The sequence below is a fragment of the Nanorana parkeri genome, unplaced genomic scaffold (assembly GCF_000935625.1).
Source record: "Nanorana parkeri isolate BGI_ZX_2015 unplaced genomic scaffold, ASM93562v1 scaffold59, whole genome shotgun sequence".
Taxonomy (NCBI): domain Eukaryota; kingdom Metazoa; phylum Chordata; class Amphibia; order Anura; family Dicroglossidae; genus Nanorana; species Nanorana parkeri.
In genome coordinates this window covers 1,466,932-1,480,714 of record NW_017306327.1, presented here as the reverse complement: position 1 = coordinate 1,480,714, position 13,783 = coordinate 1,466,932, and the positions used below count along the sequence as shown (strand labels likewise).

The 13,783-nt window shown below is 42.2% G+C and overlaps 1 protein-coding gene across 1 annotated transcript in view; it reads left to right on the top strand.

Moving 5' to 3' along the window:
- PTPN13 (protein tyrosine phosphatase, non-receptor type 13) overlaps nucleotides 1-13,783 on the top strand; it is a 159,455-nt gene that overhangs the window by 118,012 nt on the left and 27,660 nt on the right. The window contains exons 26-31 of the mRNA XM_018576193.1: nucleotides 1,008-1,101; nucleotides 5,970-6,055; nucleotides 8,613-8,766; nucleotides 11,090-11,304; nucleotides 11,417-11,515; nucleotides 12,253-12,626. Of these exons, the coding sequence (XP_018431695.1) occupies nucleotides 1,008-1,101; nucleotides 5,970-6,055; nucleotides 8,613-8,766; nucleotides 11,090-11,304; nucleotides 11,417-11,515; nucleotides 12,253-12,626 (1,022 nt within the window). The remainder of the gene's footprint in view (nucleotides 1-1,007; nucleotides 1,102-5,969; nucleotides 6,056-8,612; nucleotides 8,767-11,089; nucleotides 11,305-11,416; nucleotides 11,516-12,252; nucleotides 12,627-13,783) is intronic.

The following is a 13,783-nucleotide window of genomic DNA, read 5'->3' as shown; positions in this document are numbered from 1 at the left end:
CCCCCCCCCCCCCAGCTGGGTGCTGGTCTGTGTCCCCTCTGATCTCCGCTGCTCTCCCCTGCCTGTGTCGGCAGAGGCAGTGGGGTTGGGAGGGAACAGAGACCGGCACCCAGCAGGGAGAAGGGAAACTGCCAAGTGGGTCAGCTGTCACAAGAGCCCAAGCTCTCCTCCTGTGACAGGCGAGTCAAGATGGAGAGGACATAGAATGCTTACTGTGTCCCAAGTTATGAATGAACAGGAAGTGCTGTACATCACTTCCTGTTCATTCATGATTGTGGTAATATAGTAACTGATACTATCGACAGAGTTTATGAATGGACTGAAGCACTCAGTATAGAGATTTCCTGTTCATTCATAACCGAGGCTGCAGAAAGAGATTTAGGAGATTGTCCTCAATCTCTTTTTCTATTTTAAAGGGGAAATATCAAGGGTCTGTTTAGGCCCCTGACATTTCTCCAAAGCCCCTGACAGTAAAGTTAAATAAATAAATAAATAATTTAAAGAAAAAAGTAATTTTCGGTCGAAAAATGTCATTTTGGTGCATCCCTAGTTTAGAGAATAAATAGGTTCACCCTAAAAGTACTATTATGCGCTTATGTGAAAATGGGAAATCATAATGGTGTTACTGTGGTCAACGTATTGTAAAATATAGTGATAGACACATTTCTTAAGAGTGAACTAAACTGAATCTGTTGGCTAATTAAAGTGTTCGGGCTAACAATATTCCCAAAGTTACCTTTATTAGTCACCAGACTGTTTGCTACACACTGTGGAAGTCTGTTGGTCCAAGGACTTCACTTCTTTCTAAACTTGGGGCTAAGAACCAAACTCACTTGAAGTTATACCCCACACTTCCTGAGTTAAGCCATTACCTTCTGTGCTGACCCTGATGATCCCTTTTCTTACCTAGACCAGTATTTTATAGCCTCATCATTGATTTATGTGCTTGTTCCTGGTCCATATGAAGCACGTTTTGTCATTGGTTATGTTTGTTTGTTTTTTCTTAGGGAGGTGTAAACACCAGCGTAAAACATGGTGGAATCTATGTGAAAGCTGTGATACCAAAAGGTGCAGCTGAAGCAGAGGGCAGAATACAAAAAGGTATGCTCTGGAATTGCAAAAATTTTGTCCTTTTTACTTTTACAATGAACAGCATTGCAACACTTCTGTACATTGTACGTATACAATAAAGAGACCTGTATTTCTACTTTGTCGTAAAAATCCTGCCTCATACTTGTCCAATGATGTTTCTGTAATTCTGGCTATACTCTAAGATTTTTCTTGTTCAGGCCATGAGGAGAAATCACTCAATTCGACACACTAAAGATTGTGGAGGTATGGACGATCGATGTGTCCAGGGATAGTGATTGTTTACTAACCGCATGTAATCGTATCACATACGATTACATGTGGTGTGCCGACATTCTGCCACTTTCAAATGCAGCGGCTGTCACCTGATCATTAACCTGAATGGGTGACAGCTGCTGCTTGTAAATGGCAGATTAGGAATTCCTACAGCAGGAAATCACAAGTTCCTGATGCAGGAATCCCTAATTGCACCTAAAATATACGGTAGGTGTGAATGGAGCCTAAGTCTGCATGCTAGCTTCTTTGGTTTGTGGACTTCAGTGATGTAGTCATTCTTTCTTGTCTTTCTTGTAAAACCAATAATTTGGGGAGTCTATCTATGAAAGAATTTAGCCTTTGTAGGCCTTGGGAGAATAGCCAGAGGCAGAGAGTATGAAGCTGATATTTCATAATTGGAGTTTTTGAGAGATAACAGAAGGCTACCATTGGCTCAGTCAAAACCGCAATATCGCTATTGGGTCAATAACACCTAAACCACCTGTGGTTATGGATCACACTGGTGGTCATAGAAGCATTTTCACCTTTGCAGATGTTACATAGGTGCTAAAGTTATTTTCATCAAATACACGGGACAACTGTTAGGCTAGGTCTCAAATAGCATTCTTTATTAATTCACCTTTGTTCATGTTTATTGAGGCTACCCACAATAGACATGTGATGTCTCCTGTTCATTCTAGCTGATGTTCTGATAGGGAAATAATAAAATGCCTGTGGACACACTGATCTTTTGTAGTCACACCCTAGCTTTCCGATTCCTGGGGGAAAATCTATCGGGTTTTATTTTCTTGAATGAATACTATTGTTTCTCCAGAATAAGGCTGCATTCAGGGGATTCTCCTCAATGCATATATTTTTGAAAAATATATTTGTGTGTGTTTATGGAAAGATGTTTTATAAGAACGAGTTTTTGGGGGTCAAGTCTTCTCCCTACCATCTCATATGCACTATGTCTAGTCCTTAAGCTGGGCTTTAGCAGTCCTCATTGTGCAGTTATTATTGGTAAATAGGAACTTGGCAAGTCGGTTTTACAAAATTTGAAAACAAAAACACAATTGTTTTATCTAGTTAGAGTTATGTAATTTTTACTTTATATATTGTATCTTTATCACTGTACCCTGAGCTCACTGTGAGGAAAAAGCGGGGCTGGTCTGCAATGTGTTTTTTAAGCACTGGACTCTGCTGTCGGTGGGCTTTAGTGTAACTCAAGTTAGTTGCAGAGTGCTTTACAGATTCAGGGCCAATATACACCTGTCTGTTGGAACCCTGCCGCTGAACACATTTGAAGAGTATGCCCACCAGGAAGGTGAAGGCTGTTCGGATGTGGCATGTCCCTTGGTTCCTGCCTAAAGTGTCCAATTTATGCATTTTGGGCCGCAGGCAGTCTTAGGACCACTGCTTCAGTAAGTCAGGGTATTGCTCTTTACGGGAGCTTGGGTGTGCTTAATCTTGCTCATGGAGTCCCATAAGGGGTTAACTCGTGGCACCTCTACTGAGCCTGCGCAGCATCCATTTGGGTTGTTACTGCGCATGGGTGTGCCATTTTTCAGGGCATCCACAGATTTCCTCTGACTTTCACATGTTCTCCTTCAGCTGCACCCACACTATGGGCCTTGGGATGTTCCTTGGGCTGCCTCCACTGACATGTCACATGGTTTTTACTCAAACTTTATTTTTGCTCTGTGCACTGCAACTTAAGTCTTCACTAAGATGCTAGCACCTATACTTGTTCTGCTCTGCTCTTGGGGCATTCCCATAGTGGCATACCTGGATGACCTTCTACTGAAGGGACATTCAGCAAGGTCTCTGTCAGTCATTGTCCAACAGACTGTTGAAACCCTGTGCAACCTTCGAAAATCAGTGCTGGAACTCATGAGTTGAAGTATTTAGGCCACCCTTTCAACCTATCAGGAATGTTCTCCTATCCACTCTCGCTCGCAAGGTTACCTTCCTCATTGCCATCACCTCTGCGTAGCAAGTTTCTGATTTAGACTCCTTATCCTGTAAAGAACCCTTTCTTGTGCTACACAGGGAAGAGGTTAATTTGAGGCCTAAGGCATCTTTTCTTCCCAAGGACATTTCTCTCCACTGTCTGGATGTGTTATCAGCTGTTTTGAGTGTTTCTCTCAGTTTCAGCTTGTTTTAGACAGACTGCCTCTCTTTTTGTCATTCCTAAGGGTCTCTTTAGGGAAAAATCTGCTGCTTCTTCTACTATCTCAAGGTGGATTTATCTGCTCATCATTCAAATGTACAGACTAAAGGGCAAGGTTCCACCTTTACCTGTCAAAGCACACTCAACTAGATCAGTTAATGCTTTATGGCAGGGATAACCAAAATTCGGCTCTGCAGCTGTGGTGAAACTATAAATCCTATAATGACTCTACCTCTGGAAATCATGTCTGTGGCTGTCAGAACCGTGCAATACCTTATGAGACTTGTACCACAACAGCTTGAGGGCCAAAGTTTGGATACCCCCAGTTTATGGGCTTTTTATCATCAGCCATCTAAGATTTGCATGGCTACCAACTGGTCTTCTGTTAACACCTTTGTTTAGTTTTTCCAGGTTTGTTCAGGCTTGTGCTGCCAGCTTCAGACATAAGGTTCTTCAGGGGACTCCATGATATCTATTGGGCCTTTTCTGTTGATCTGTAGTCCACGTTGAGCCTGCTAGCATTTTGTTTGCTGTGTTTCCCACCCCTCAGTTGAACTGCTTTTGAACATCCCTATGTACCTGAATTTCATCCTGTGTCCCTTAGTGTACAATTAAAAAAAGATTTTTGACTTGCCATACAATCCTTTCCTTGAAGTACATTAAAGGGCATACAGTAGCTTCCCCTCCTTTGTTCTTATGATCCAATCCTACTTTTGGTTGCTAAGAAACTGAAGCATAATCGGAGTGGGATGAGTTATACTAGACTGTCCTTACAGCTTTGTTTGCCAGTGTCCAATCTTCTGAAAGCAGCAGCCTAGCCCTAGGTACCTGAATTACATCCTGTGTCCTGTAATACACTCTAAGTAAGAGCGTCCTTTGTGTAACGATCAAGATAATTTTGTTAAAGAGAGCCAGTGTGTTAGTTGTTTGTCCTGCTTTCTAAGCCGAGGGCCCTATCATCTACACTCCTTGTGGGCCTTTGTCCCTTACTTCCTGGGAGATATAGGTTTGTTGGGGAATTCCATTTACCCTGGTCCCTTTTCTCGTGCTCTCTCATAATCCTTTTTCCATTCCTCCCTTCGAGTTAGTTAGAGAATCTAGATTTTGGGCAGGCGCCAAATTGGTTCTTCAGACAAGTAGTCTTGCTAACTATTGCTGAATTCTGGCCAGGGTGGAAATTATCCACTTGCCCCATCCTGGGAGGATTCTCCTATTTGATGTGTTTGCTTACCTACTCTTGAGTCGGTTTTTCGGGACAGTTTCCCAAGTCAATGGGAATTGGGATCCCTCTTTTAGTCAGTCTTTTAATCTGACATCTGCTAGACCTCATCTAGAGGTTGCAAGATCTTCATCTCCACAAAACTTTGAGTACTCCCCCTGTAACTGTCCATGTGTTCTATTCTCTATGCTGGAGGGTGTTGAGTATATTATGCATGACCATAGTTTAGTTTTTTTCATTTCCTGTCCTAAGTCAAGAAATTGGCTTCTGTTCCCCTGTTCCCCTCGTTGAAAAGTGAGGGTTATGCACATGAGTGTGCATGCTTTTCCTTCTTGCAAAGAAATATCCATCATTAAAAAGTCATGTACCCGTACACTGTTACCCTGCTGCAGAAGTCTCCTAGGTGGTGGGATAGAGTTAGTCTTTTCTTCTGGGAGTGAGCTAATCTCCTTACATTGCTTCCTCTTCCTATTCTCAATCATGCTAATATTCCTAGTGTTGATAAGGTTTTCTACCCCTAGTTCCTCCAGGGAGGATTCTGCCCTTTACAGTGCTAAGTTTTATTATTCCTAGAATCATATATTTTATTATTGGTCAGGCAGGTTTATAGTGTGGCCGTCACACCACTGAAACACCTGTGAGTGTGAGTTGGAAGGATTCCTTCTCATGCTTCTGGTCCTGATGTCCTTGTATGCCAGTTTGCATTACAATGTATCCTCACCCTTGCATAACCCTTTATATGCAGATGTTGCTGATCACCCCCATCCTCTTTTTTAAAACGATTCAGGGATTCTACTCTTCTATTTTCCCTACTGTCCCTGAAATGAAGGATTTATGGGGGTTCTACTTAGACCAAGAACAGGAAGTGAGCAGGGGTAGTCTGACACCCAGCCTAACCTGCCTTTAGTTAACATGACCACTGTCAGAAGACTGGGAAAGAAAAGAGAAATAAGGTATGCAAAGAATACAAAGCCGGCAATTATCTAGAAGTATGTGTGTGTAGATTGTCATTACTAAACATTTCTAAAGGTGTGTTTGTTGTTATTTTAAAGATATGGGTAAAAGTCCGTTTTAAGTGATTTCCATTCAAATCAAAACACTTTAATTCCAAAATGAGTGTACTGATAATGATATCAAATACATTTTAAACTTAGCATGTTCCTTGTTTAACAATGTAATTTGCATGGCTAGATGTGAATGATAATTTGTTTTACTCTTTTTGTTTTAAACTAGGTGACCGCGTGCTTTCTGTTAATAGTACCAGCTTGGAGGGTGCTACGCATAAACAAGCTGTGGAGACATTAAGAAATACTGGCCAGGTAGGATTTTGTAACTGTAAGGTATAATAGGAATGATAAACCCAAGAAGGTTTATTTGAAGAAGTAGGATTAAAGTTGACCTTGCACTTCAGGAAAGGTCATCTTATTTCATTTGCATTCCTTAAACGCTGCATAAAAGTGCAGAAAAGAACCTGTGGTGAAAAATAGACAATATACTCACCTTTCTCCAGCTTATGTAGTGCAGGGGGTGACAATAACCTACTGCGCCCAAGATCCCTGGGAATGCTGATTTGCCTAAATTTCGCAAGACTGCACTGAGGTACAAGGTCCACTTGATACATTTGTGTTATATTTGATAGCATATGTCAAGAATTACAGTATTTTTTTTCCATATAGTGGAGATGCATTAGATCTCCTGTAAAGTTTTTATTGCGGCTTGCATCTACATTAGGGAGATTTCCTCTCGATTTCTCTCTTGGTGATAGCTATAAACAAAAGGATTTCTTCTCACTGTGTTCTGGTAACAGCTGTCTTTCTGTCCATGGTGACAGGAAGTGAGGGTAAAGCTTATGGTACATGGGAGACTCTGCCACTAGCAATCCCGCCACAGGGGGGTTGTTCAAATCGCCAGCAGCAGCATCACTAAGAGGCTGCCTGTACGCCCCTATGGAATCAAACCCTCGCTATCTGAAGTAGTGAGACTTCACTCCAATCGAATTGCAGCAGTATTTGGAGCCAGTGAGGGAGTGATTCCCTGAAGGTAAGTGGAAGGCACCCTACTGTTGGCGGTTTGTTGCCCATCTAACATCACCATTACTCCAATGGGGGAGACAGACAGCAGAGAAAACCTGAGGCCAGATTTGGACTGGTACTACCAATGTTTTATTAGCATTGCCATGTGGCAGGTGCCTGTGATAATAGATGTACAAATTAGAGGCAGCTAGCTCATGATTGGCCACTCTGCTTCCCATCCTTTAGGCTGAGCACTGGAGAAATGTGCCATTGGAGCCAAAATGGTTGCCACACATTTAGGAAAGTCATAGGATAGGGTTTTTTAGGTGGAAGTTTTACCCTGTAACAGTTAAAAAAAAGTATGCTAAAACTGGACATTTCCTATCAATACGCAGTTTTATACCTTCCGATATATTTGTCATTTTATGTAACTACTCTTCACTGCCGCTCTGTGTAGTGTAGCCAGGAGGGTTCTGAAGTTTGCAGCTTCTTATGTCATCTATCTTTCTCTAGAATGACCAGTGAATTATTATTGAACATCACCAAACTGAGGCGATCCTCTCCATGCTCTTCCCTCCCCTAAGTTCATATAAATGCCTTCACTTCTAGTTCCTATTGCCTAAAATATTTAGAAATTTGAATTATTATTGCTTTAGTAATGCAATAAAACCTATTTGGCTCACAGTGCTGGCACTCAAACCTAAACCCTCCCTTTTTTTTTAAATAAAACAGTCTCAAAACATGAAATATTAACATAAAACATGTACCTAGGAAAGGCATCAAGAAGAAACAAAATGAAACAAAAGCAGTATTTTGGTGAATGCCATAAGGGACGTGCTGGTTGCCTTACGTATCTGGTGAAAAATAGGATGTGAAAATTGAGCGTTTAAATACCAAGACGTGTATATATAAAAGGAGACATTATTTGAGACAGTTCGGACCTGTCAAAAGTGGCAGAGAAGAAATCTCTCCATCGCCTGAAAAATGTGGTTGTTTTTAAATCTTTATGTAATTCTGCGTCTAGCCATTTCTTATTAAAAAACATTTTGAGCTCTCTCGCAACTTCCAATAGCTGGGGAGTAGAAGATGCATTCCAAGAGCGCATTAGACATCTAGCTGCCAGCAGGCAGATGTGTATCCAGTCTGAGCCTCTGCTTTCAGATTGGGGGTGGGGGGCTTCATACAGAGAGTCACGTGGTGTGCTAAACAGGAATAACATGGGAGACGTAGGTGGCGACCACGACACAATGGTGGTGATGTAAGACGAGATCTGGCCCAGAACTCGGTAATAGAGGGACAGTTCCATAAGCAATGAGCTAGGGAAGGGCGTGGTTGGCCACATTTGGGACACTTTGAGACGAGTGGCTGTGGAGATGGTCCCGCTGGCATGAAGTATGGTACATAAGCTCTATGCATAATTTTGAACGGAGTCTCTCTCCAGGTTTTATTTGTAACAATTCCTCTGATCTTGTTATAGCAATGCAAAAGGTAGTCTACAATGTCAGGTTCTTGAAAGTCTGTAGACCATACCCTCACATTTGAGGCCGAGAGAGCGCGTAGCAGAGTTGAAGCTTGGGATAGAGTTCCGAGAGTATTGACCTGTTTTCACCAAAGCGTCCAAAAACGTGCGAGTGGAAAAAAAACTTGAGGTCCCTCGATAGATGGACCTTTTCATGTTTCTGATACTTTGGAAAAAAACCTCCCTTTTTAATGTGCAGGGGGTTGCAGAAAGTTACCATAAACACTGTAGGTACTGGATTTTTGTTCAGTACCTAAACATATATTTAATGTTTGTAGTTAAGCGAACATGAAGTATTGGAATTCTGCTCTACATTGCGCATACATACAATGGCTATTTTTGCAGGTGGTAACGTTGTTGTTGGAAAAAGGACAGCTACCAGCAGTGAAAGTCCATGCTCCTGTTACCCCTCAATGTACACCGCCCAACCAAGCTGGGACTAGCAAGCAACAGGACAAGAAGGCATCTGTCCCAGAAGAGTACAACTTTGTAACTAATGGTAAGCTTTATATACACTTTGACAATGTGAATAAACTGCTGGTATTTCTGGAAATATAGAGGTTACATAACATTTATCTTAGCTAAACCTTTTTTCGTTATCTTCCATTGAGGGACACAGCATTGTAGTAATTCAGACATGTGGATTATACTGCCACCTGTAGGCAGTTTGGACACTAGCAAACAAGAAACTTTAAAGGAGAACTATGGGGTCAGTGCTTTTCCCCATAGTTCTCCTAAGGGTCACGGGAGGACACAAACTAGCGTCCTCCCGCCTCCCAAAGCTCAGTATACAAGAGCTACAACTCGCGGTACACTGAGACCGCCGCAGCCGGGACGGATCCCGACATTACTGTCGAGATCCACCCAGCTGCGTGATTGACAGCTGGCTCTACCCTATCTAGAGGCAGAGCCAGCGGTACCCGCCCCCTCCCCCATCCGTTCCACCAGTCACGGCTCTCTACAGGGACAGGATCTAGAAGTGAGCAGCGACGGTATGTGTTCGCTCACTTCCCGATCTATTGAGCCGACGTGTGACAGTTTCATTGTCACACGTCGGCTCGAACTATGAGGCTGATTGATTTTCACTCACCTCATAGTTCTCCTTTAAGCCAGCCCTTTAGTAACTGCCCGCCTGCCATGCCAGAGTTTTTGCTAGCATACTAAGATAGCTTTGGAGGCCATGCCTGGATCCTGTTGGACCGAAGATTGCGTGGCTAGCTTGAAATGAAACCTTTGGGCACTGTGCTCTTCTTTCTGGCTCTTTCCAGAGATTTGTTTACTATGTGTTTGTCGGCTGCAGAACACTCTCTAGGTGCAGAGCTGTGGCACAACCTCTGATGTGACTTGTTTCTGAAGGTCCCCGTTGTGAATAAGCCCTTAAGCTGCACCATTTTGGTATTTCCCAAATCATCTTCAAGGACAGCACATAAGAGATGGGCATCTCCTATCACATGGACAGAAAACACAACCAAAAAACACTTGAAAAGGGAGTCCTTCTGGTGAGCTGGTCGGTATTTAAAAAGGTGTTTGCTGGAACTCGGGGTGGAGGAGGCAAGTTGTCTCTTGGGCTTCCCCCCTCCGTCTATCTTTACTTTTGGCTGCTTAGCTTGTTGATTTGGGTGGTGAAGCAGAGCCATTTTCTTTTTTCCATATGCCCCCTGAATCACCCTCCTGACAGGTGAGGTTGCGGTGCGGGGCACCCTCATCAGCATCATAATCCCAGGGATACAGAGCCTCCCCAGACTCAGCCCCCTTGGGAAAACCAGGGTCCTGGAGGCTCTTTTAGATATCTCATTATCAGTTGTAAACTAGATATGAACACTGTCTGTCCTAACATTTTCAAGTAGTAGTCACTTTAAGCAAAATTGACTTGACTTGATAACTTGAGTGTCTCTCTTGTGGCCTGAGTTGCTATCTAGAACAAGTAATACTGGTGGGGCCCTTCTATTTAGCTGGATTAGTTCAGCAAGCAAATAGCTTCTTTATGTTTCTTGGTTGCCCTCTTGTGGTTTTAAAGGACACTTGCAAATTGCAACTTCTCAATGTATTTCACTAACATGGGCACAGATTTGCAGTGTTTAATTTCAGTAAATAATAAGTCTCATACAAAATAATTTGGAGTGATAATGTTTAAAGAACATATGGTAGCTCTGTAGAACAATGGTTTTATCACTTTTTTTTAAACTATATAGTCTATATATGTACAATGGGTATTTAATGTGTTCTGAAGTTGCTGGTATTATTACTCAATGTTTTGCAGTTTAACAATAATTTTGTGGCTATCTGCATTAAACTTGTATCCTCTTTTAATTATTTGTACACATCTAGACAGTAATTAGACACAAATATTAAACATCCTGTCCCACACTATCGCCTAAAGTCAGTGTAGTAGGCTGTGTGGCCTTCGGTGGCACTATATAAATCTAAAGCAGAAATGGTCAGCACTCCTTAAACACTATATGGGGAATTTATCAAAACTTGAGCAGTTGCCCATAGTATACAATTAGCTTCTCTCTTCAGTTTGTTCTGTTAAGCTTTAAAAATGAAAGAGAGAAGTTGATTGGTTGCCGTGGACAACTGCTTCAGATTCTGTCTGCTCCAGTTTTGATAAATTCCCTACACTGTGTTATAGTTATCATAGGGTTTAACGAGTGCTGGCCGTTTCTGCTTTAGTAATTGGACACAAACTGGCCTAAAACATTCTGATCCAAAACTAAAATAATAAACAATGCTATTGAGGAGGTTTGTACTTTATTTTTATTTTTCATTAATTCATTGGAATATCTGCTAGGCTTATGAACAGATTATTTTTGCTCTTTCAGACAATGTGTATGAGGTGAAACTCGTGAAGAACAGCTCTGGCCTGGGGTTTAGCTTTTCTCGAGAAGAAAACCTCCTTTTAGGTCAGGGGGATTCGAGCATAGTTCGAGTTAAGAAACTGTTTCCAGGCCAGCCGGCTTCAGAATGTGGTAAAATAAATGTTGGAGATGTCATCCTAAAGGTGAATGGAGCGTCACTGAAAGGACTTACTCAACAGGTGAGCATTCATATTGGATTTCAATTCGGTAAACACAATCTGATACTTGCTCTGCAGTTCCTAAGAAAATGCTGGAATATTAAACTTGCTATTTGTTTTCTTCCATTACCAGGAAGTTGTTTCAGCTTTGAGGGCGACCTATCCGGAAGTCACTCTCCTGATGTGCAGACCATCCTCTGGTACATTGCCAGAAATTAGCTCTGTGATGCTGGTAAGGAGACAGTCCATGTCTTAGGCTCTGATGGGTACTATGTAATATATTCTTGTTCTAAGAGAGACAGTAACTCTTGTTTTGCAGTTAAGATCATCATAAAATTAGGATGTCCAGGTCTTAGTATGACACTAGCGGTATACTAAATAGGCCACTAATCAGAAGACACTAGTAGATTATGTAATATCAATATAAACATATCTCAGAAAAGGAAGACATGGTGGCATTAAAGAGACATTAAACCCTTTTGACCCTACAAGCAGTGGGGATCCATGGAGTCCCTCATCCCTCCCTGGGATGGCTCCAGGGAGGGATGAGAGACTCCAGATGCCGGCGGCCGGCAGCGGCGGTGCCGGGGGGGCGCCCGGTATTTTTAAAATTAGCGGTCATCAGCGGCTTGTGAGCCGCTGATGACAGCTATTAATTTAAAGGGGACAGTCTGCTGAACAGTTCTACTATAAGCTGATGGTCGCTAAAGCGACCATCAGCTTATAGTAGAACTGTAAATGCCAGGTCCGTACGACGTACTGAGCTGGCCAGCTGGAAGCACTTTTGTAGCTCTGTACGACGTACGTCCTTGGAAGCGAAAGGGTTAAGGCACATTTGCTTTGCTATGCTTCTTTCTGCTAATGGCAAAGAGAATGTGCAAGCAATTCTAGGCTCCTTTATGTTTTTTGTGTGCATTGTTGCCTTATATGATTTGTACTGAAATCATGTATATTTTTTGATTTCTACAGACACCACTAAATACCCCGCAGAAGATTCTACCGGATGAGAACCAAAGTGGCATTCGTGGCACAGAAAATTCACTTTCACAGGATCAGGGTGATAGCTCTGATGAGAATGAAGAGGTAGCAGATGCAAGTACTAGGAGACTTAAGAACCCTTCTAGGAGGGATAGCTATAGTGATAGCAGTGGAACGGGAGAAGAAGACTTTATACCAGTACAAGATGAGTCACAAATGTGGAATGCCACAGTGTACCAAACTCCATGTGATTTGAGGGCACCACCCCATGGTCAGGGCGAGATCTCTGACATCCAAGAGGAAACGGTCCGCTCCAGCTTTTACACACCAGAACAGACACCTTACAAACCACAGTTTGAGGACAGGTAAATATTTCTTAATAAAAGCTATATTTCTTATTTGGTGTACAAATAACAGTGGGTGAAATGTTTTACTCCATACATTCAAAATGTATTATAGAACTTAATTAGCCTAAAGTGAAATACATTTTCTTAATTGTACCTTACCGGACAACAAGGCTCCTTTAGTTCTTAAACCACTGTGTTATATGCAGCTGCCTTCAGGTGATTGGACACTGGCAAACAAACCTGGAAGGGCAGCAGTATGTAACCCCTCCCACTCCCAGCAAGCCTGATTTTTATTTTGCTGTTTTGGACATCTTCTCTCTACTATAATTTTTTTTTTACCTGATCCATAGCCACCGCAGCTTACTTTGCAACTTTGCAATCCAAATTGGTTAACTCCCCAACTCCACCCTGAAAACCCGCCAGTTGGTAAGGGAGGGCTGTACGCTAGTAGAACCCACAGTGCTGATGCTCCACTTCCCAAGCGGTTAACAAGTGGAGCACAGTTTGCAACACATTTGGTCACAGTCAGTGGAGGGTGCAGTTTGACTGCGCCATTTTCTTTAAATTGGTGTAAATTTTTCCTGGTGGACCTGTATGGTCTCCTCTTCAAGGACTGCACTGCATGTGTGTTTGCCATTTTTCTGCATGGCACACTGTGCGGCTGAAAGTCCAGACTGCTGTCCCCAGTCTGACTCACTTCTACCTCTAATTTTGCTTGCAAGAAACTGGGGCATGATGGGTGTGGGAGGAGTTATACTAGGCTGTCCTTATAGCTTGGGTTGCCAATGTCTGATCACCTAAAGGCAGCTGCATGTAACCCAATGGTCCAGGAACTAAAAGACAATGCGGTCTGTAATGCACTCCAAGAAAATAATTTTACAGACCAAAATCCTATTTTATGGTGCAACTCAAATTGTATATTTTAAATGAATGGCTGGGTCATAGCAATTTACTGTATATGCAAGGAAAGCAAAGGATATCATGATTTTTTTAATGAATTTGATAATTCAAGTAGCTGTATATATGTTAAGATTTATCATAAGAATGCAGATTACCATTGGATCTTAGATGGATAAATTGTACATGATTGGATAGAATGTGAATCATGTTTCATCAAGTTGGGTTTGGTCTGTGAAAGAAAGAGACCTTGCACCCCGCCCCCCCCCCCCCCCCCA